General features: G+C 40.0%; 1 protein-coding gene across 2 annotated transcripts in view; it reads left to right on the forward strand.

Annotated features, from left to right (window-relative positions):
* Positions 1-24,976, forward strand: part of SLFN12 (schlafen family member 12) — a 37,324-nt gene that overhangs the window by 5,582 nt on the left and 6,766 nt on the right. For both annotated transcript variants that reach the window (XM_088828676.1, XM_088828677.1), the window contains exons 2-4: positions 11,973-13,051; positions 13,942-14,022; positions 18,245-21,735. In XM_088828676.1, coding sequence (XP_088684802.1) covers positions 11,998-13,051; positions 13,942-14,022; positions 18,245-18,825 — 1,716 coding nt within the window. In that variant the 5' untranslated portion in view covers positions 11,973-11,997 and the 3' untranslated portion in view covers positions 18,826-21,735. The remainder of the gene's footprint in view (positions 1-11,972; positions 13,052-13,941; positions 14,023-18,244; positions 21,736-24,976) is intronic.

The raw sequence follows: 24,976 nt of genomic DNA on the forward strand, positions 1-24,976 counted from the left end.
GGCTTCAACAGTATGTGAAACAAGAACTTCCAGATGTTCAAGCTGGGTTTAGAAAAGGCAGAGGAACCAGAGAAATTACCAACATCCGTTGGCCATCTATGGATCATAGAAAAAGCAAGAGAGTTCCAGAAAAACATCTACTTCTGCTTTATTGACTATGCCAAAGACTTTGACTGTGTGGATCACAACAAACTGTGGAAAATTCTTTAAGAGTTGGAAATATGAGACCACCACACCTGCCTCCTGAGAAATCATATGCAGATCAAGAAGCAACAGTTGGAACCAGACATGAAACAATGAGCTGATTCCAAATTGGGAGAGGAGTATGTCAAGGCTGTATATTGTCACCCTGCTTATTTAACTGTTATACAGAGTACATCATGTGAAATGCTGGGCTGGATGAAGCACAAGCTGGAATCAAGATTTCTGGGAGAAATATCAATAACCTCAGATATGCAGATGATACCACCCTTATGGCAGAAAGCGAAGAATTAAAGAGCTTCTTGATGAAAGTGAAAGAGGAGAGTGAAAAAGCTGGCTTAAAACTCAACATTCAAAAAATCAAGATCATGGCATCTGGTCCCATCACTTCATGGCAAACAGATGGGGAAACAATGGAAACAGTGACAGACTTTATTTTCCTGGGCTCCAAAATCACTGCAAACGGTGACTGCAGCCATGAAATTAAAAGATGCTTGTTTGTTGGAAGAAAAGCTATGACAAACCCAGACAGCATATTAAAAAGCAGAGACATTATTTTATTGACAATGGTCCATACAGTCAAAATTATGATTTTTCCAGTAGTCATGTATGGATATTACAGTTGGACCATAAACAAAGCTGAACACCAAAGAATGGATGTTTATGAACTGTGGTGTTGGAGAAGACTCTTAAGAGTCCCTTGGACTGCAAGGAGATCAAACCAGACAATCCTAAAGGAAATCAGTCCTGAATATTCATTGGAAGGATGGATGCTGAAGTTGAAACTCCAATACTTCGGCCACCTGATGCGAAGAACTGACTCATTGGAAAAGACCCTGATGCTGGGAAAGATTGAGGGCAGGAGGAGAAGGGGACAGAGGATGAGATGTTTGGATGGCATCACTGACTCAATGGTCATGAGTTTGAGCAAGCTCCGGGAGTTGGTGATAGACAGGGAAGCCTAGCATGCTGCAGTCCATGGGGTCGCAAAGAGTTGGACATGACTGAGCAACTGAACTGAACTGAACTGAACTATAACCTTGACACCAACATCTGTCAACAATAATATAAGAAAGGACAATTTTTTTGACAATCTCATTCACGATCATAAATACAAATCTTAAACAAAATATTACAAGTTAGATTCAGTATTAAGAAATGATAGCAGGAGGAAGGGCTTCCCTGATTTTCCAGTAACTGAGACTCAGTGTTCCCAATGCAGGGGGCCCAGGTTTGATCCTTGGTCAGGGAAATAAAATCTCACATGCTGCAACTAAGAGTTTGCATGCCACAATTGAAAGATCCCACATGCCACAAGGAAGATGCCACATGCTGCAACTAAGATCTGGCATGGCCAAATAAATAGAACAAGTAAATACTTTTTTAAAAAAGAAATGATTACAGGAGTGATGTCAGCAAAAAGGTGGATAAGGAAGCTTCAACTCCCCATGAAAACATAGAAAAAAATTAAAAAACCAAGAAACCAGATGACTCAATAATCTGGGCTCCAAAATCACTTCAGATGTTGATTGCAGCCATGAAATTAAAAGACGCTTACTCCTTGGAAGGGAAGTTATGACCAACCTAGACAGCATATTAAAAAGTAGAGACATTACTTTGCCAACAAAGGTCCATCTAGTCAAGGCTGTGGTTTTTCCAGTGGTCATGTATGGATGTGACAGTTGAACTATAAAGAAAGCTGAGCGCCAAAGAATTGATGCTTTTGAACTGAGGTGTTGGAGAAGACTCTTGAGAGTCCCTTGGACTGCAAGGAAATCCAACCAATCCATCCTAAAGGAGATCAGTCCTGGGTGTTCATTGGAAGGACTGATGTTGAAGCTGAAACTCCAATACTTTGACCACCTGATGTGAAGAATTGACTCATTAGAAAAGACCCTGATGCTGGGAAAGATTGAAGGCGGGAGGAGAAGGGGATGACAGAGGATGAGATGGTTGGATGGCATCACCGACTCAATGGACATGGGTTTGAGTGGACTCTGGGAGTTGGTGATCGACAGGGAGGCCTGGCATGCTGTGGTTCATGGGGTCACAAAGAGTCAGACATTATTGAGCGACTGAACTGAACTGAACAATAGTAAGTGGTCAAAGGCAGTCAAGTGGATATATCGAGAAAACACAACACTCAAAACTGTAGGAAATTGCATGACATTTTTGCTTGCCCTTGGTTTAAACTCTCCTGGCTTGGCAAGATCTTGGTCTGGATGAGGTAGCAACTCAGTTCCCGCTTCCCTCCTTGACATGGAGGTGCCAGAACAGGCCTTACTTGTGATATCCCAACCTGTCTTAAAGACTGCCTGAGGGATGGTGTCCATATCGCCTCATTCAGACCCCAGGTGGGAAAAAGTGGCAGCCACTCTTTGTGAAATCTTCAAGGAGATTATAAACATACAGATGTCTAGGACAAAAGATTACAGTTGAAGACATACAATAACCATCTAAAGCCTGGAGAAGGAGCTGGGGTGAGATTTTGGGGAAATGAAGGTATTGCAAGGCAACTATGTATATGGAGAAATTGAATAAAGCTCAGGCAGGACTTGTGATACATAAAAGACCTGAGAATTTCTTAACTTCTCATGTGAGGCAGACTCACTATGCTCAGACCATGCTCAGCTAATCAGTGAAAGACTGCCCTGGCACAGAGGCAGTCTGCAAAGACTGGGTGAGGGAGCTGTTTTTTCAGATATCTGATTTTCAACAGAAACTTGTAAGGCATACAGAGAAACAGGAAAACATGGCCCATGCAAAATAAGAAGGTAGAATGGCAGAACTTTTCCCTGAGGAAACTCAGATATTAGACATACTAGATGAAGACTTTAAAACAACTAGATTCAGTTCAGTTCAGTTCAGTTCAGTCGCTCAGTCGTGTCCGACTCTTTGTGACCCCATGAATCACAGCACACCAGGCCTCCCTGTCCATCACCAACTCCCGGAGTTCACTCAAACTCATGTCCATCGAGTCGGTGATGCCATCCAGCCATCTCATTCTCTGTCATCCTCTTCTCCTCCTGCCCCCAATCCCTCCCAGCATCAGAGTTTTTTCCAGTGAGTCAGTTCTTCACATCAGGTGGTCAAAGTATTGGAGCTTCAGCTTTAGCATCAGTCCTTCCAATGAACACCCAGGACTGATCTCCTTTAGAATGGACTGGTTGGATCTCCTTGCAGTCCAAGGGACTCTCAAGAGTCTTCTCCAACACCACAGTTCAAAAGCATCAATTCTTCGGCGATCAGCTTTCTTCACAGTCCAACTCTCACATCCATACATGACCACTGGAAATACCATAGGACCTTGGTTGGCAAAGTAATGTCTCTGCTCTTTAATATGCTATCTAGGTTGGTCATAACTTTCCTTCCAAGGAGTAAGCATCTTTTAATTTCATGGCTGCAATCAGCATCCGCAGTGATTTTGGAGCCCCCCAAAATAAAGTCTGACACTGTTTCCACTGTTTCTCCATCTATTTGCCATGAAGTGATGGGACCAGACGCCATGATCTTAGTTTTCTGGATTAAGTATGCTCAAAGAGCTAAAGGAAAAAATGGACAAAGAACTAAATAAATCAGGCAAACAGTATATTTACAAAGTAGGAATATCAACAAAAATAGTAGAAATTATAAAAAGACAAATCTGGAGCTGAAAAATACAATAACTGAATTGAAAAAAGTAGAGGAATTCAACAGTAGACTTGAGAAAGCATAAGAAAAAAAATCAATGAATTTTAAGACAGGACAATTGAGATTATCTAGGTCGAAGAGCAGAAAGAAAAGAATGAAGAGAAGCAAATAAAGCTTTGGGGATTTGTGGGATATTATCACACAGAGCTTCCCTGGTGGTTCAGAGGGTAAAGCATCTTCCTACAATGCAGGAGACCAGGGTTTGATCGATCCCTGGGTCAGGAAGATCCCCTGGAGAAGGAAATGGCAACCCACTCTAGTACTCTTGCCTGGAAAATCCCGTGGACTGAGAAGCCTGGTGAAATACAGTCCATGGGGTCACAAAGAGTTGAACACAGCTGAGTGACTTCATCACACAGAGCAATACACATTATGGGAGTCCAGAAGGAGAAGAGAGATTATTTGAACAAATAATGACTGGAAACTTCCTAAATTTGGTGAAATATGTGAATCTACAGAAGAAACTCAATAAACTCCCAAGTAGGATAAACCCAAAGAGATTCACACCAAGACATCTTATGATCAAGCTATCAAAGGGAAAGGCAAAGTGAATCTTGAAAGTAGCAAGAGAGAAGAAACTTGTCATATCACAAGGGATCTTCAGTAAGATTAATAGCCAATTTCTCAGCAGAAAACCTTTGAGGCTAGAAAGCAGTGGGATGACATATATTTAAAGTGTTAAAAAAAAAAACAAACACTGTCAACTGAAAATTCTATCTCTGGCAAAACTGTCTTTTAAAAATAAAGGAGAAATTAAGATAGTCCCAAACAAAAGCTAGAGGAATTTATTTCCACTATGCTGGCCATAAAGGGAACGCTGAAGGGAATTCTTCAATTAAAGTGAAAGGATGTCAGGCAGTAATTCTAATAACAGTTATTGGTAAAAGAAAATATGTAGACAAATACTACAAAAGTATTATTATAATTTTGGTTTGTAACTATTTTTATTTTCTACAGATTTAAAAGAAAAATGCATAAGTAGTATAAGTCTAAGTTACCGGTACATAGTATGTAAAGATACAGTTTGTGACATCAGTAACATAAAGGGAGGGAGGGAGGAGTTATAAAGAGGTAGAGTTTTTCTATGTGACTGAAGTTAAATTGGAATGAATTTAAGACACATTGTCACCATTTTAAAATGTTATATATAAGGTTTCCCTGGTGGCTCCCAGTGGTGAAGAATTTGCCTGCCAATGCAAGAGACATGGATTCGATCCCTGATCTGGGAAGATCCCACATGCTGCAGAGCAGCTAAGCCCATGCACCACAACTATTGAGCCTGTGCTCTAGAAACTGGGAGCTGCAACTGCTGAAGCCTGAGTGCCCTAGGACCCATGCTCTGCAATAAGAGAAGCCATTGCAGTGAGAAGCACGCACACTGCAACTAAAGAGTAGCCCCTGTTTGCCACAACTAGAGAAATACCCGCACAGCAATGAAGTCCCAGCACAGCCAAAAATAAATAACACTATTAAAACACAAACTCTTCATCAAATCCTCTGGGTTTGAGACACATAGTTAAAAAAAGTCCCAACACCCACTTATGATTAAAAAACTCTCTGCAAACTAGGAATAGAGGGGAATGTCCTCAAATTGATAAAGAAGACCTGCAAAAAACCTACAGCTAACATCCTACTTAATGGTGAGAAATTTGAAATTTTCCCACCAAAATTAAGTTGAGGTAAAGACATCCCCTCTCATTACTTTTTTTCAACATTATATTGGATGTTCTTACTAAAATAATAATAATAATAAAAGAAAGAATAAAGGTATACAGATTGGGAAGAAGAAATAAAATTGTATTTGTTCACAGACGACATAATCATTTGTATATAAAATTGAAAGAATAAATAATAAACATTCCTGAAACTATAAACAGTTATAGCAAGTTTTCAGGATACAAGATTAATATACAAACGTCAGTCATTTTCCTATATACTTGCAATGAACAGTGGAATTTGAAATTAAAAACACAATACCACCTACATTAACACCACCCAAAATGAAATACTTAGGTATATATCTTTAAAAATATGTAAAAGATATGTACAGGGGAAACCACACAACAGTGATGAAAGAAATCAAAGTAGAGCTAAATAGAGATTCCATATCTGTGAATAGGTTTCATATTGTCATGATCTCAGTTCTTCCCAACTTGATCTATAAGACTCAATGCAACCCCAATCAAAATCCCAGCAAGTTACTTTGTGGATACCAACAAACTGATTCTATAGTTTATATGGAGAGAAAAACAGAACCTCAGATAGCCAACACAATATTAAAGGAGAAGAACAAAGTTGGAGGACTGATACTCCCCAACGTCAAGAAAGTACTTTAACTTCAATAAAGCTACACTGGTCAAGGCAGCATGGTACTGATGAAAGAATAGAAAGAGATCAGTGAAACAAAATAGAGAACTCAGAAATAGACCTCCATCAATATGGCCAGCTGATCTTTGACAAAAGAGCAAAAGCAATACAATGGAGTGAAGATAGTCTTTTCAACAAATGGTGGTAGAACTACTGAACATCCACATGGGAAATTAAAAAAAAAAAAGCATGTAAACACGGTAACTTTATACACTTCACGAACATTAACTCAAAGTGGATCATGGGATGTATTAACAAATGTAGAATTCAAAACGTTAAAACGCCTAGAAAATAATCTGGGAGAAAACCTCAGTGACCTTCGCTGACAATGACTTTTTAGATACAACACCAAGGGCATGGTCCATGAAGTAAAGAATTGATAAATTGGACTTCATTAATGTTAAAAAACTTCTGCTCTGAAAAGAAAATGTCAGGAGAATAAGACAAGGCACAAACTAAGAAAAAATACTTCTAAGAGACATAGTTATTGTATTGTTATCCAAAATACGCAAAGAACTCTTAAAATTCAACAATAAGAAAATAACTCTATTTAAAAAATGAACTAAAAATCTTAACAATCATTCAGCAAAGAAAATATACAGATGGCAGATAAGCATATGAAAAGATGATCCACACCATATGTCATCAGGGAAATGCAAATTAAAACACGATTCTACCACTTATCTATTAGAATGGCTAAAATCTGGAACACAGAGAACACCAAATCTTGGCAAGGATGTGAAATAACAGGAACTCATATTCATTGCTGATGGGAATGTAAAATGGCACAGCTACTTTGGAAGACACCTTGGCAATTTCTTACAAAACTAAACATACTCTTACTGTATAATCCAGCAATTTTGATCCTTGGTATTTTTCGAAAGGAAATGAAATTTTATGTCTCCACAAAAACCTGCATATAGATGAGATAGAAGCCCTATTCATAACTGCCCAAACTGGGAAGCAATTAAGATACCCTTCAGTGCTCAGTCACTTCAGTCGTGTCTGACTCTTTGTGACCCCCATGGACTATAGCCCACCCTGCTCCTCTGTGCACGGGATTCTCCAGGCAAGAATACTGGAGTGGGTTGCCACTCCCTTCTCCAGTAGATGTTCCCAACCAAGGAATCAAACCCATGTCTCTTCATGTCTCCTGCTTTGGCAGGCAGTTTCTTTACCACTAGCACCACCTGGAAAGCATCCTTCAGTAGGTGAATGGATAAATAAACTGTGGTGTATTCAGGCAATGGAATATTATTCAGTGTTAAAGATAAGTAAGCCTGGATGGGAGGGGAGTTTAGGGGAGAACAGATACATGTATATGGATGGCTGAGTCCCTTTGCTGTTCACCTGAAACTGTCACAACATTGTTAATTGGCCATACCCCAATAAAAAATTAAAAGATTTTTTAGAAAATGTGAGTTATCAAGCCATGAAAAGACACAGAAGAACCTTAAATGCATATTATCAAGTGAATGAAGTCAATTGAAAAGACTGTATACTGTATGACTCCAACTATACGACATTATGGGAATGGCAAAACCAAGACAGTAAAGCAATCAGTAGTTGTCAGGGACTGAAGGTTGCAGAGAGGAGAACAGGTGGAGCACAGAGGATTTGGGGGCAGTGAAAACGTTCTGTATGACAGCATAATGATGGATACGTGTTACTACACATTTGTCCAAACCCATAGAAAATTCAGCACCAAGAGTGAACCCTAAGGTAAACTATGGGGAAAAAATAAACACAAAGGAAGGCATTAAAATAGGACATGAGGAAAACATAGGCAGAACATCTTCAACATGAATCGCAGCAACACGTTTCTGGATCTGTCTCTTAGGGAAGACAGTGACGCCCCACTCCAGGGTTCTTGCCTGGAGAATCCCAGGGACGGGAGAGCCTGGTGGGCTGCCGTCTATGGGGTTGCCCAGAGTCGGACACGACTGAAGTGACTTAGCAGCAGCAGCAGCTTAGGGTTATGGAAATAAAAGGAAAAATAAACAAATGGACCTAACTAAACTTAAAATACTTTGCACAGCAAAGGAAACCATAAACAAAATGAAAAGACAACCCATAGAATGGGAGAAAATATTTGCAAACAATGTGACTGACAAGGGTTTAATTCCCAAAGTATACAAACAGGTTATATAACCCAAATGTCAAAAAAACAACCCAATCAAAAAGTTGTCAGGAGACCTAAATAGACATTTATCCAAGATAGATAGCCAACAGGTACATGAAAAGATGCTCAACATTGCTAATTATAAGAGAAAAATGCAAATCAAAACTAAAATGAGGTATCACCTCACACTGGTCAGATCTGACCATCATCAAAAAGTCTACAAACAATAAAGTCTGGGGAGGGTATGGAGAAAAAAGAACCCTCATACACTGATGGTGGGAATGTAAATTAATGCAGCAACTATGGAGAATAGTATCCATATGATCCAGCAATCCCACTCCCGGGCAGCTTTCTAGGGAAAACTAGTTCAAAAAGATACATGCACCTCAGTGTTCATAACAACTCTACTTACAATAGCCAAGGCATGGAAGCAACCTAAATGTCCATTGACAGGTGAATGGATAAAGAAGATGTGTCATATGAATATATACACATACACACAAAAGGGGATATCACTCAGCCATAAAAAGGAATGAAATGATGCCATTTGCAGAACCATGGATGGACTTAGAAATTATCATACTAAGTGAAGTAAGTCAGACAAAGACTAATATCATTTATATGTGGAACCTTAAAAAAAATGATTCAAATGAACTTATTTACAAAACAGACTCACAGACATAGAGAGAAAACTTATGGTTACCAAAGGGAAAAGGTAGGGGGAGGGATAAATTAAGATTAACATGCACAAGCTATTGTATATAAAATAGACAGCCAACAAGGGCTTACTGTATAGCACAGGAAACTATATTCAACATCTGTTAATATCCCACAATGAAAAAGAATCTGAAAAAGACTAGATTTACACACACACACACACATGCACATATATGTATGTATAACTGAATTACTTTGCTATACACCTGAAACTATCACATTGTAAATCAACTATACTTCAATTTAAAAGAAAGGAAGGAAGGAAGTAGAAAAAAAAGCAAAAGGATAACTGGATGAATGTAAGTTAAAGGATCTCATTCAACGCTTCAACAAAATAATCAATAAAAACATCATATATTCCTAAAAAAATAAGAAATTAAGGTCAAAAGAAGATGAAATGAAGGTGGCTTCACTGGTGAATTCTACCTGGCTAAATTTTTTTTTTTTTGGTGGGATTCTTGCCGATAAAAATAATTTCTCAACTAAAATCAGAACATTAGCACCATTCTGGCTGTCCAGTCTCAATCCTGTGCAAGAAATAACTGTTTCAACCAGTGAGGTGATCCGCTTGTCAGGTATCTTCATTTGTTCATGCTGCTATCACAAAATGTCATAGACTGGGTGACTTATAAACGATTGAAGTTTATTTCTTACAGTTATGGAAGCTGGTGCAGCAGATTTGGTGTCTGATGAGGGCTGCTTCTTGGTTCTTAAATGACTGTCCTTTCTCTGTCTTTACAGGGGGTAAGGGGTCAGGCAGCTCTCTGGGGAACCTTTTGTAAGGATACTAATCTTATTTATGAAGGCACCACCCTTATGACCTAACCACATCACAGCCTAAACATCATCACACTGGGGATTAGGTTTCAACATGTGAATTTTAGGGGCACACAAACATTCAATTTATAGTACCAGGCTATTCTCTGGAACCAGGATCCAGTCATGAGGTCCCAGGACAACATGTTGGCATGAGCCCCAGGGCTCCTTGGGTAGAGGCCGTTGAGAACTCCAAAGGGAGGAAAGTTGGACCTGAAACCTTACAATGTTGTCCAGGCTTGGGCAACCTCTCAGGATGACACTGCTGGCCCTGGCTGGTTCCAGGCACTGGAAGGGCTCAGAAAATATCATGGAAGACATTCCAGAGCATGAAGAGTGCTTTGCACCCTGGAGGTTCAGAGTCCACGGCAGGAACCAGCCCCAGACCTTTCCTCTTGGTGTTCTGATTAGGAGCTCCCACCTGATTTCCTGTAGTTTGAAAACAACCACTCTAAACTTCCTGGTGGCTTCTCTGGTGACTCAAACAGTAAAGAATCTGCCTGCAATGCGAGAGACCTGGGTTCGATCCCTTGGTTGAGAAGATCCTCCCTGGAGGAAGGCATGGCAACCCACTCCAGTGTTCTTGCCTGGAGAATCCCCACAGACAGAGGTTGGGGTCCATGGGGTCACAAAGAGTCAGACACAACTGAGCGACTCAGCACACAGCACAAAGAGTTATTTTCAATGTCCAAAGCAAACCCAAAGTTATTTTCGATGTCTCAGCTCTGGCTGCTATAACAAAACTATCCTAGACTGGGTAGCTTATAAACAACAGAAATTTATTTCTCACATTTCTGGAGGCTGGGAAGTCCAGGATCAAGGTGCCAGTGTGGTCAGGTTCTAGTCTGGTTGAAAAGAGGGTCCTTTTCTGGTTGCAGACTACTGACTTTTCATGACATGGTAGAGAGCAGAGAAGAGAAGCAAGCTGTCTTGAGATTCTTATAAAGGCATTAATTTTATTCATGAGTGCTCGAACCTTATGACCTCATCTGATCCTAATTACCCCCCAAAGGCCTCACTTTCTAATACCTTCAGCATGGTAGGGCAGGGTTCCAGCATACGAATTTTGGAGGGACACAAATGTTCAAGCCATACAGTTATTTACATATGATCAAAAGTTTATGGAGACTGAGGTGGTATCTACAACCTACAGCTGAGCCTCCTCAGGATACGAGTCCAGCAACGGACAGGAGTATTCGGACCCTTTATATCCTTTCCCAGTGTAGTGATTCCTGCCTGCGATAAACTTTACACTCAGTTTGTCTCTAATCCATATAGCAAAGCTGTAATCCCAATAGACCTTAAAGGAACAGAGCTAATGGATTATGTATATAGTTATACTAAAGCAGATGTTTTTGTATATAAGAATTTTGCCTCATTGAAAATATGTGGCTATGTGATATCTGATAGAAAATGGATAGAAAATAGAAAATCCTGACCCACGTTGCTTAAGATCAACGGCCAAAATTTGTGAATCTGATTCATCCTTGCAGGAAGGAAATATTACTAAAATGGTATATTGCACCAAGGCAACATTGTAAAGCAATGTTGCTTTAGGACTAAAAAATAGAAAAAAATGGTATATTGCTCAACGTCTTTATACTCCCAATGATAATTTCCCCAAAGGATTCCTCAATAAGATAATTAAGATAAAGTTGAAATCATTTTAAAAATTAAAATGAGATCAGAAATCACTGAGATCAGAAATATAGATAGGCTCTCCTCAGGGCCTTATTTAAGAAAAGAAGAGAGAAATACATTATATATATATATATATATATATTTATATATATTTGGAATTAGAAAGGATATAATATAAACAGATTAAAAATGAGATTCAAACAATTAAAACAGGGTCATATAACTATGGTAAAATATTGAAAAATTATCACCTTAGTTCAAAATATGTTAAACAAAAACAAACTTTGTATCCTAACCATGCTATTCAGTGGGATATAGGATAAAGCAAAAGAAAGAATTTTGCTGGGTTTGCCTCACAATACAGAATCTGCTATCTCTTCTGTTTGGGTCCTATTTTAAATGGCTGTCTGTTTTACAGAAAAGAATTTCTGCTTGGAAATTGAATGGCTCCTGAGAAAATGACCATCTGTATTGTTTCGGACACTAACTACGCTGAGCTGGTTCTAGATGTGGGAAAAGTCACTTTGGGGGAGAAGAATAGGAAAAAAATGAGAGATTCTCAACTGAGAAAAAAGCAGAATGAAAGCCTCTCAAAATGTGTGATTACTTTGCTGAATTCTGGAGGGGGAATGAGCAAGATTGAAATTGAGAATGAAGATTATAGTTATGAAAAAGATGGAATAGGATTAGATTTGGAACATTCTTTAGCCGATATGGTTCCAATTGTTCATAAATACTTTGACTTTATGAAACAAGGTAAATATTTTCTGATTTTTGTCAAATCGTGGAGTTCCAAAATCCCTGGGATGAAGATTGCCACCTTGAATTCCAATTTGTACAAAAGAGATATAACCTCTGTAAATGTCATGAATGCTACAGTGGCACTGGAATTCCTCAAAGACAGGGTAGAAACTAGAGAGAGATTGTCTTTAATGTCGAAATCATCTTCAAAGAGGTGCCGAGAAGAAAGAGAAGAAAGTAGCACAAAGGCTTTGGCTTCTGACTTTTTTAATAGGACGCAACTCAGGTACAGAGAAAAACTCACGTTTACTGAATCCACATATGTGGAAATTAAAGACTTCTCAACACAAAAGCTGTTGCAACGCATTAAAGAGATTCTCCCTCAAAATGTTTCAGCATTTGCAAATACTCGTGGGGGATATTTGTTTATTGGTTTAAGTGAAGAAAAACAAGAAGTAATTGGCTTTAAAGCAGAGAAGAGTGACCTTGACAAGTTAGAAAGAGAAATAGAAAAATGCATCAGCAAGTTGCCTGTCTATCACTTCTGTGTGGAGAAGAAGAAGATAAATTATTTATGCAAATTCCTTGAGGTATACGATGAAGAAAGTCTTTGTGGTTATGTCTGTATGCTCAAAATAGAGCCATTCTGTTGTGCAGTGTTTGCCAAAAAGCCAGATTCCTGGCATGTGAAAGACAATCAAGTGATGCAGCTGTCCGTGGAGGAGTGGGTGCAATTAATGATGGATCCTGAACCAGGTGAGGAAGGGGGATTAGAAATAATGGTGCTTTTGGCTGCGGTAGCAAGACTTTTTGTTCTCTGAGATTGGGGGCAAGATCAATAGTCCTCAGATTTCAACACCTAATTTACTAATCTTTGGTAGATACAAGCAATAGTTTGCTATCTCTACCTGTTTAGAAGGTAGTTTTCCATACACAAAAGTACATTATCTTCTCTCCATGGCACTGCCTGGTGTAATTTTTCTTCCCTATCATGTCTACTCACTTTCAAGGAAAGCCTGTGAATTCCTTCTCCCTTTTCCTTCGGAGCTCAGTTTCAATAACTGACCATGTCTTTCTCTCAGGAACACTTGCCTCTTTTATGTTCTTGCTCCTTCATCTTTCTTTACACTTTCCCTTAAAACCTCTTCCCTCTTCCTCTCCTGTTTCTTCCATTTGTGGACCAGCATATAACCCTCAATTGGACTGATAAGAAAAGGATAATGTTGGTATTTTATCTGATTTTTGGAAAAGAAAAGTCTCCAATGAAATTGGACCAGCACTAGCAACTTAAAAATCTCTGAAATTGCAAGCCTCATACGTAGAATCTGCACGAAATTAGACCCTCCTTCACTAGCCATCATGTCTTCTAATTTTAATTGCTTTTAAAATGAGCCCAGTTATATGGTAATGTATTCAATTACTATTCCTGCACTTTTCTATTACTATTCAACATAGTATGTTTCAGCAGCCTCAAGGAATAAATTTATAACTTTTGTCTGACCTGGGAATCTATCCACAATATTTAACAATATTTCTATTGGGAAAATGGGGTCATTTCTAAGCAGACTTTAGATATACAAAGCATTTAGTTGATATACTAAGCATTTAGTTGTGACAAATTAAGAAAGTGGTTTTTGTTTTTTAAGATTTTTCCAGGTTGTTTGAAGAGATGAACCTTCAACGAAGTATGTTATCACCAATTCCCCATGATTGGTCTGTTGATAAAGGTAAGACTTTAGAAAGTCAGTAGCAGAGATATCACTTTAGAGGTAATTTAATTAGGGTTTTTTTGGACTTGTATGTCTTTTCAAATCTCCTCCTCAAATCAGCTCTGTCTTGGAACTTATCATCAAAGCATATTCTGGCATTCAGGGGACTGCTTTTGGTGTTTTTAGCATGGACTATATCAAAATGTAATATTTCAGATTTTGATTAGACTTTTTCTTGGTGTAATAGGAGCTCCTTTCATTGGAACGAAAAGAAACGCAAGTCAGCTTAGCTTAAACAAAAAGGAAATCCATCATGTGAGTAGGAAGTCTATATTGAGACCCAGCTTCATACACGGCTATATTACATTATTGAAGAAAGACCAACAATACTCAGAATCTCTGATTTACCTGTTTTTGTTGTTATTGTTTATGGGCAACGTGTTTTTTGTTTTCTGCTGTATAAACAGTGTTACCTTGAATTTTTTTGTTCAATCTTCTGTCGCATATTTGTGAAAGTTTTTCTAAGACGCACACCTAGGAGTAGAATTACTAGATCAGGAAGTACAGGAATAGCCAAGCAATAAGATAACGCCGGTTTGTTTTCCAAAGTAGATGAATCCCTTTACTCCCACCAACGTGTTAGAAATGGCACATCTTCTCCAGTTGTCAGCTTCTCTTCATCTTTCTTTTCATCCTCCTTTTTCCCACTCAGATAGGTGTAAAATAGTATCTTGTTACATCTACATTTCCCTGGTTATTGATTTGGTTGAACATCTCTTCGTATACTGTCTGTATGTATTTTATTGCCTATGAAATGTCTATTCTGTCGGTAGACCATTTTGCTATTAGGCTTTTGTCTTTTTCCTGTTGATATGGAGGAGATTCTAGAATCCAGATCCTCTTCTGATCATAGGTATTATTTCAGAAATCTTCTCCAAGTTTGTAGCTTTTGTTTTCTCTTCTCTTGAGACTGCTGCTGCTGCTGAGTCACTTCAGTCGTGTCTGACTCCTTGAGGCATATGATGATTATCAGCAGCTTGATATTTTTGCTGATTATAACTTAATTTAAAATAGTCCAATTTATCAATATGTAAATTTTCTGTTTCACTGCTCTTTCTGCTTTGTGTATGAGATCCTCTCTAACCAGAAAGTTAGAACCATATTTCCTTTCATTTTCTTCTAAAAGTTTTAGGGTTTTGCACTTTATGTTTAACATTTAAAGGCTCAATCTATCTCAGTAGTGATGTAAGGGTGGTATTTCATTTTATTCCATGTGGATAACCGCATTGTTATTTTTCATTCACTAAGTCGTGTCTAACTTTTTGTGACCTCCCTGGACTATAGCCCACCAGGCTGCTCTGTCCGTGGGATTTCCTAGGCAAGAATACTGGAGTGGGTTGCCATTTCCTTCTCCAGGGGGATCTTCCCAACCTAGGGATCAAACTTGTGTTCTCCTGGCTTGGTAGGCAGATTTTTTACCACTGAGCCCCCAGGGAAGCCCAGTAACCGCATTACCCAGCTCCAGTGACTGAACAGTTCCTGTTTTCACCCACTAATTTGCCATGCCATCTGCATGCAGTATTACTAGGTATATGTATAGCTATGTTTCTAGAATCCCTATTATGTTCATTTGGTCAATTTGTCTGTCTTTATATACACTATGCTGTCTTAATATTGTACTTAGCAGGGCAGGCCTCCTTCCTATATTGCTCTTTTTCTTTGAGAGCGTCTTGGCAATTTAAATCATTTAATCTATGAAACAAATTTTAGAACTGTTTAAGTGCCACAAAAAGCCTTTTAAAGATTTTGATTGCAGTTACACTGAATATATAGATTTCAGAAGTGGCATAGTGACATTATTTATATCAATTGAGGTCTTTGTACAATTGAACATAGGTTTTTAAAGTGTTTTGTTGTTGTAATTGATGTTACATTTTTGTTTGGCTGTACTGCTTAGCTTGTGGGATCTTAGTTCTCTGACCCAGAACTGAATTTGTGCCCTCAGGAATGAATGGAAGTGCAAAGTCCTAACCACTGTACCACCAGGGAATTCTCATTGTTTTACTTTAAAAGTTACATTTTTTTCTTATTTGTTGGTGGTGTGTAGAAATGCAACTGATTTTATATATTGATTTCACACCACCTTGTTAAAATTTCTCTTTATTTTAAATAATTTGTTCATAACATTGCTTTCCTGACCTAAGAAAATATCATTAAGGTCGTTATTTTGAATTCCCTGTTGGGTCAATCACTTGGCTCCATTTCATTAGGAAAAGGTTTCTGGAGATGAATTTTGTTCTTTAATTTTGAGCATAATCCCATTTCTTCTTTTTTCTTGACTGTGTTGGTTTCTGCACATTATATAAAACAGCTGTTTTCACAGACTGACATCAAATAGGAGATGAACTCACTAAGGAGTTCAGCCAGACATTCTGGGTGCCTCTCAAAGCTTTGTGCTCATTTAAGCTGCTAGTGTTCCCCAGAACACTAGAGTAAGCCAAGTCCCAACAGCGCCTGATTAAGGGAAGAGAGAAGCCAGTGCTTCAAGTTGTAGCCAGAAAAGTTGAGGCACTAGATGTGTATCCCAATTCTTCCTCTCCTTAGGGAAAAGTTGAGAGATGGCTTTTATCACCCGATTGCTCTTTTTCTTTCCTTTTTCTTTGTCTCTTTATGGCTGTGCTGGGTCTCTGTTGCTACACATGAGCCTTCTCTAGTTGCTGTGAGCAGGGGCTGCTCTCTAGGTGCAGTGTAGGGGCTTCTCACTGCAGTGGCTTCTCTTGTAGAGCACAGGCTCCAGGGCACAAGGGCTTCAGTGGTTGAGGCGCCCAGGCTCAGCTGTTGCAGCAGGGGGCTCCAGCGTGCGGGTAGGCTCAGTAGTTGTGGCGCATGGGTTTAGTTGCCCTGTGGTATGTGGCATCTTCCTAGACACAGCAGGGGAAAGAGAGGGTGGGACAAATTGAGAGAGCAGCATTGAAACGTATACATTACCATGTGTACAACAGATAGCAAGTAGGAAGTTGCTGTATAACCCAAGGAGATCAACCCAGTGCTCCGTGACCAGCCAGAGGGGTGGGATGGGGTGGAGGTGGCAGGGAGGCTCAAGAAGGAGGGGACATGTGTATACCTCTGGCTGACTCTTGTTGTATGGCAGAAACCAGCACAACATTGTAAAGCAATTTTCCTCCAATTAAAACAAAAGAAAAAGACTACAGAGGCTTTGGAAGATGCTACATTCCTCCAAAGGGGATTATATTTCTTTCTGCAGGTAGATAGAGTACCAGTGATAACCTTGACTTTTTTAAGATTTGTTTTATGCTTTTCTAGAAATAATATCTTTAAATTTTGCCCTTGCCATTATTAGGTCATGGCTCTTCTTGAGTCTCAATGCAAACTCAGAGGTGTTTACCACGGGCCTTCCGCTTTTCAGGGACTTGAATTCCAGCCTAAGTCACCCCACCACCAGGAGGTTGATAAGACTCAGGTTCAGTTCTTTTTAACTTCCCAGTTGACATCTTCTTCTGGGTTTTCTGCATCTCACCCTGTATCTGCCAAGTGAGTTGAAGGAAATGTGTGTGTAGAGTTTGGCTGCTTTTCTGCAGTTTTATCTTAGATTTTCCCTCTTGAATTATAGTTCCTCTGGTAGCCCTGAATGCCAATCTCTTTTTCCTCATCCTAGTAAAACTGGAGATTTATGCTTGGGCTGTATTTACCCATGACTGCTGCTGCTGCTGCTAAGTCGCTTCAGTCGTGTCCGACTGTGCGACCCCATAGATGGCAGCCCACCAGGCTCCCCCATCACTGGGATTCTCCAGGCAAGAACACTGGAGTGGGTTGCCATTTCCTTCTCCAATGCGTGAAAGTGAAGTCGCTCAGTCGTGTCTGACTAGTGACGACCCCACGGACTGCAGCCTACCAGGTTCCTCTGTCCATGGGATTTTCTAGGCAAGAGTACTGGAGTGGCTTGCCATTTTACCCATGACATGATATGGAAAATATTATCAGGCAAAAAGCTGGGATGAATGTGGTGCTGCTTCCTGTGCTTCCATCAAATATTGTGACCCTTTAAGTCCTGCTTGTGTTGGTTGCTCTCTAGTTCTTTAAATTTCTGTTTTTATATTTTATATAACTTCTATAGTTGTGTTTGGTGGGAGGGGGTTGGTCTGGTACAAGCTACTTTGTCATGGTTGGAATTGGAAGCTTCCAGTGTTTAAAAATTTATTATAATTATTTTCATATCTAGTGCCATCAGAAAAAGTGACATATATTCCGGAAATCCTCTACAAGGGACTGTTCTCACAACATGAAGGACTTGCACAGTTAATACGTAAAGAGATGGGCTCTGTTCGTCAAGGTACATTGATCTTTTCTAAGAGTTGGTCTTTGGATCTGGACTTGCGAGAGAACCAGAGCGTCATCTGTGATGCACTTCTAATTTCCCAGGACCGTCCACCAGTCTTATACACCTTCCTCAGGGATCTGAATGACGAACTAAAAGGTTATTCCATAAAAACTGCCTTAACTTTAAAGAAGAAACTGGTAAAAGTTGGTGGCTACACTGGGAAAGTGTGTGTCATGACGAAGATCTACTGGAGTGAAGAATCTTCTACATTAACTGAAGGCAGTGCAAGGCTTCTTCATGATTCAAGCTTATCTGCAATTTACCCTAAGTCCTACACCCTTATAACCAGTCAAACAATTAACGACCTAAAGAAGGCCCTTTTTATAGTCTTGAAGAGACTTGGAACTTTAAGTGATAAATTTGATTCTGAGATTTTTCAACACCTCTTGAGCAATCAGCATGGGTTACTTTCTGAGGAATGACAAAAGGTTATTTAAATATCGTCCAGTTCAGTTCAGCCGCTCAGTCGTGTCCAACTCTTTGCACCCCCACAGACTGCAGCACGCTGGCTTCCCTGTCCTTTACCATCTCTCGGAGTTTGCTCAAACTCATGTCTATCCAGTCGGTGATGCCATTCAATCATCTCATCCTCTGTCGTCTCCTTCTTGTCCTACCTTCAGTCTTTCCCAGCAGCAGGTTCTTTTCTCATGAGTCAGCTCTTTGCATCAGGCACCCGAAGTATTCAGCTTCAGCATCAGTCCTTCCAATGAATATTCAGGACTGATCTCCTTTACGATGGACTGGTTGGATCTCCTTGCAGTCCATGAACTCTCAAGAGTCTTCTCCAGCACCACAGTTCAAGAGCATCAATTCTTTGGCACTCAGCTTTCTTTATGGTCCAATTCTCACATCCATACATGACTACTGGAAAAACCATAGCTTTGACTAGATGGACCTTTGTCAGCAAAGCTTTTTAATATGCTGTCTTGGTTTGTCATAGCTTTTCTTCCAAGGAGCAAGCATCTTTTAATCTCATAGCTGCAGTCACCATCTGCAGTGATTTTGGAGCCCAAGAAAATCTTGTGCAAGGCTCATCTGAATCATGAAAAGTAGACCAGGCTACAAAGATGTTTTTCATTATGTCGTCAATGTTCTCAAATAATGTGAAAATATACCTCTGAAAAGCTTTGCAAGGAAAACAACTTGATAGGATCTTGGAAAGTCTAATTTAATTTTCAATTTATTCCTTTCTAAATGGTTTTCATAGGTGTTACTCTGGACTTTTTATTGTTGTTTAGTCTCTAAATTGTACCCGACACTTTTGCAACCCCATGAACTGTAGCCCATCAGGCTTCTCGGTCTGTGGGATTTCCCAGGCAAGAATACTGGAGTGGGTTGCCATTTCCTTTTCCAGGGGATCTTCCCAACCCAGGGATGAAACCTGCATCTCCTGCTTGGCAGGCAGATTCTTTACCACTGAGCCCTCTGGGAAGCCCCTTTAAAAGTTATTAGGAAAATTAATTTGTTAATTACTCTGTGCACAGAGTAGTTTATTTACTCTGTGCATAGTTCATGGATAAGTTTTCTTCCACTTTTAAGTTACGAAAAATTTCAATACTTTTGTTTTAACAACAACAATGGAAATTTCCAAGACGTACCCAGAAAACCTTTATAACTTAGAAAAGATTATAATTGATGACGTTTACAGTCTTTATAAGGAAACAAAGAATCCAAAATTTGTTCTCCCTCCCCACAAAATTCTCTGAATCTTCTTGGACTACTTTTACACTGTTCACTTGGAGAAGTTATGACTTTTCTAATTGCCCAGCTGGCATCCTTAAGAACTCAGCAGAATAGTCACTTTAACATGCGAAATTGAAGATGATATGGAGTCTTCCAGACAAACAAAACGTAAAGAAGTTCATCACTGCTAGGCTGGTGGGACAAGAAATGTGACAGGGACTGAAGCTGAAATGAAAGGGTGCTAATTAGTACAGATAGTCTCTGTCTTAAAATGGTTCGACTTAGGATTTCTTGACTTTCCAATGGTACAGAAGCAATTGGCATTCAGTAGAAACTATACTTCGAATTTTGAATTTTGATCTTTTCCTGAGCTAACTGTATGCGATACAATATTTTTGTATGATGCCGGGCACTGGCGGTGAGCCACAATTCCCAGTGATCATGAGGGTAAACAACCCACACTCTATAGTGTACTGTGTTGCTTCCTGCTTCTGATGTGAAGAAGAGGAAAGCAATTACTCTTGAGGTGAAACTCGATAATTTCCTTGCAACAAAGTGCAAGTCAGTAATGGCCATCAAGTGTGAGTCAGGACTTTCACAATTGATGATCTTGACCATCTTAAAGAATAAGTGAATCAGTGATGCAGTGAAATTGTGAGCATTAAATCCACTGTCTTCGCGAAGAAATTACCTGGGCTAATCGATGATATGGGAAAATTTCTCGACAACAGAATGGAAGACAAGATACAGAAGCGCACACCACGTAGTCTACTGAGGCAAGTTTTTTCCATTCACTTAAAGAGTATGGGGACGATCTTACACATACGCGAATGTTTATAGTGAGTAAATGCCCAATGTTTCAAGCGGCATTGTTATTTTCATAACGTGAAGGTTGGTGGTGAGGCAGCAGGTTGCTGATACCAAAGTGTTTAAGGAAGAGCTGCGTAGAATAATTGTGGATGAGAAGTATTTGCCGGAACATGTATGTAATGTTGATGAAATCAGCTTGTTCCGAAAACATATGCCAGAGCATACGTACATTCATCAAAAGTCCAAGACAATGCCAGGATTCAAGGCTTTTGAAAACTATATAATGTTGCTTTGGGATAGAGATGTTGTAAGGTTCAAGTTAAAGCCTTTCTTAACCTACACTTGGAAAACCCTAGAGCACATAGGAATATGAGAAAGCATATAGGTTCAGTTCAATTCAGTTGTCTCTCAGCTGTGTCCGACTCTTTGCCACCCCATGGACTGTGGCACGCCAGGCTTCCCTGTCCATCACCAACTCCCAGAGCCTGCTCAAAAAAGCATGTACTTCCTAATTATTGTTGCCGTAACAGGGAAGCCTGGATGACATTAGCATTGTTTGAAAACTTGTTTTTGAACTATCTCATTCTGCACACAAGAGAATGTTGCAGGCAAAACAAACTGTACAATCAAAGCTTGAAATCTTCCTAAAGAATATTGTGCCTACTAAACCATCAGCAAGTGTGGATGCTCCAGTGCGTCCTGCCAGCTATCCTCAAGCCTCACTGAGAGAAAATTGATGATCCTGTCACTGTAGCATCAATATCATCCAGCAATTAATTTTAGTTCAACGTTTCAAACATTCTTCAGGCCTGCTGCGCTTTTAGCTGTCTGCTTTGATGGTGAGTATCCATACAACCACTTTGTTTTTTACTTTCATTACAGTGATCAATAAATTAAATGATATATTCAACATTTTAATTTAAAAATAAGCTTTGAAAAAAAATAAAAATAAGCTTTGTGTTAAATAAGTCTGCCCAACTGTAGGCCAATGTAAGTGTTCTGAGCTGATTTAAGGTAGGCTAGTGTTCTTGCCTGGAGAATCCCAGGGATGGGGAGCCTGGTAGGAGGCCGTCTATGGGGTCGCACAGAGTCAGACACGACTGAAGCGACTTAGCAGCAGCAGCAGCAGCAGACTGAGCTAGGAGAAGGAAATGGCAACCCACTCCAGTACTCTTGCCTGGAAAATCCCATGGACGGAGGAGCCTGGTAGGCTGCAGTCCATGGGGTTGCTGGGAGTCGGACACGACTGAGCGACTTCACTTTCACTTTCATGCATTGGAGAAGGAAATGGCAACCCACTCCAGTGTTCTTGCCTGGAGAATCCCAGGGACGGGGAAGCTTGGTGGGCTGCCGTCTATGGGGTCGCACAGAGTCGGACACGACTGAAGCGACTTAGCAGCAGCAGCAGCAGACTGAGCTATGATGTTCAGTAGGTTAGTTGTATTACATGCAGTTTTGACTTAAAATATTTTCAACTTTTGATGGGTTTATTGGGACATAAAACCATCCCAAGTCAAGGGAGATCTGTAATAGGAAACATATGAAAGTATAAAGGATAGCCGCTCAGTTCACATCAGTTCAGTCGCTCAGTCGTGTCCAACTCTCCGTGACCCCATGAATCACAGCAGGCCAGGCCTCCCTGTCCATCACCAACTCCTGGAGTTCATTCAAACTCATGTCCTCTGAGTCAGTGATACTATCCAGCCATCTCATTCTCTGTCGTCCCCTTCTCCTCCTGCCCCCAATCCTTCCCAGCATCAGAGTCTTTTCCAGTGAGTCAACTTGTCGCATGAGGTGGCCAAAGTATTGGAGTTTCAGCTTTAGCATCAGTCCTTCCAATGAACACCCAGGCCTGATCTCCTTTAGAATGGATTGGTTGGATCTCCTTGCAGTCCAACGGACTCTCAAGAGTCTTCTCCAACACCACAGTTCAAAAGCATCAATTCTTCAGCGATGAGCTTTCTTCACAGTCCAACTCTCACATCCATACATGACCACTGGAAAAACCATAGCCTTGACTAGACAGACCTTTGTTGGCAAAGTAATGTCTCTGCTTTGTAATATGCTATCTAGGTTGGTCATAACTTTCCTTCCAAGGAGTAAGCATCTTTTAATTTCATGGCTGCAATCAGCATCCGCAGTGATTTTGGAGCCCAAAAAAATAAAGTCTGACACTGTTTCCACTGTTTCCCCATCTATTTCCCATGAAGTGATGGGACCAGATGCCATGATCTTTGTTTTCTGAATGTTGAGCTTCAAGCCAACCTTTTCACTCTCCTCTTTCACTTTCATCAAGAAGCTTTTGAGTTCCTCTTCACTTTCTGCCATAAGGGTGGTGTCATCTGCATATCTGAGATTATTGATATTTCTCCCGGCAATCTTGATTCCAGCTTGTGCTTCTTCCAGCCCAGCGTTCCTCATGATGTACTCTGCATAGAAGTTAAATAAGCAGGGTGACAATATACAGCCTTGATGTACTCCTTTTCCTATTTGGAACCAGTCTGTCGTTCCATGTCCAGTTCTGAGTGTTGCTTCCTGACCTGCATACAGGTTTCTCAAGAGGCAGGTCAGGTGGTCTGGGATTCCCATCTCTTTCAGAATGTTCCACAGTTTATTGTGATCCACACAGTCAAAGGCTTTGGCATAGTCCATGAAGCAGAAATAGATGTTTTTCTGTAACTCTCTTGCTTTCTCCATGATCCAGCGGATGTTGGCAATTTGATCTCTGGTGCCTCTGCCTTTTCTAAAACCTGCTTGAACATCTGGGAGTTCACAATTCACATATCGCTGAAGCCTGGCTTGGAGAATTTTGAGCATGACTTTACTAGCGTGTGAGATGAGTGCAATTGTGCAGTAGTTTAAGCATTCTTTGGCATTGCCTTTTTTTGGGATTGGAATGAAGACTGACCTTTTCCAGTCCTGTGGCCACTGCTGAGTTTTCCAAATTTGCTGGCATATTGAGTGCAGCACTTTCACAGCATCTTCTTTCAGGATTTGAAATAACTCAATTGGAATTCCATCACCTCCACTAGCTTTGTTCATAGTGATGCTTTCTAAGGCCCACTTGACTTCACATTCCAAGATGTCTGGCTCTAAGTCAGTGATCACGTTATCGTGACTATCTTGGTCGTGAAGATCTTTTTTGTACAGTTCTTCTGTGTATTCTTGCCACCTCTTCTTAATATCTTCTGCCTCTGTTAGGTCCATACCATTTCTGTCCTTTATCGAGCCCATCTTTGCATGAAAAGTTCCCTTGGAATCTCTAATTTTCTTGAAGAGATCTCTTGTTTTTCCTATTCTGTTGTTTTCCTCTATTTCTTTGCATTGATCGCTGAGGAAGGCTTTCTTATCTCTCCTTGCTATTCTTTGGAACTCTGCATTCAGATGCTTATATCTTTCCTTTTCTCCTTTGCTTTTCGCTTCTCTTCTTTTCACAGCTATTTGTAAGGCCTCCTCAGACAGCCATTTTGCTTTTTTTGCATTTCTTTTCCATGGGGATGGTCTTGGGCCCTGTCTCCTGTACAATGTCACGAACCTCCGTCCAGAGTTCATCAGGCACTCTATCTATCAGATCTAGTCCCTTAAATCTATTTTTTACTTCCACTGTATAATCATAAGGGATTTGATTGAGGTCATATCTGAATGGTCTAGTGGTTTTCCCTACTTTCTTCAATTTCAGTCTGAATTTGGCAATAAGAAGTTCATGATCTGAGCCACAGTCAGCTCCTGGTCTTGTTTTTGCTAACTGTATACAGCTTCTCCATCTTTGGCTGCAAAGAATATAATCAATCTGATTTCGGTGTTGACCATCTGGTGATGTCCATGTGTAGAGTCTTCTCTTGTGTTGTTGGAAGAGGGTGTTTGCTATGACCAGTGCATTCTCTTGGCAAAACTCTATTAGCCTTTGCCCTGCTTCATTCCGTGCTCCAAGGCCAAATTTGCCTGTTACTCCAGGTGTTTCTTGACTTCCTACTTTTGCATTCCAGTCCCCTATAATGAAAAGGACATCTTTTTTGGGTGTTCGTTCTAAAAGGTATTGTAGGTCTTCACAGAACCGTTCAGTTTCGACTTCTTCAGCAT

Source organism: Moschus berezovskii, chromosome 20 (assembly GCF_049115385.1).
Source record: "Moschus berezovskii isolate FMDL1 chromosome 20, NW_MosBer_1.0, whole genome shotgun sequence".
Lineage (NCBI taxonomy): Eukaryota > Metazoa > Chordata > Mammalia > Artiodactyla > Moschidae > Moschus > Moschus berezovskii.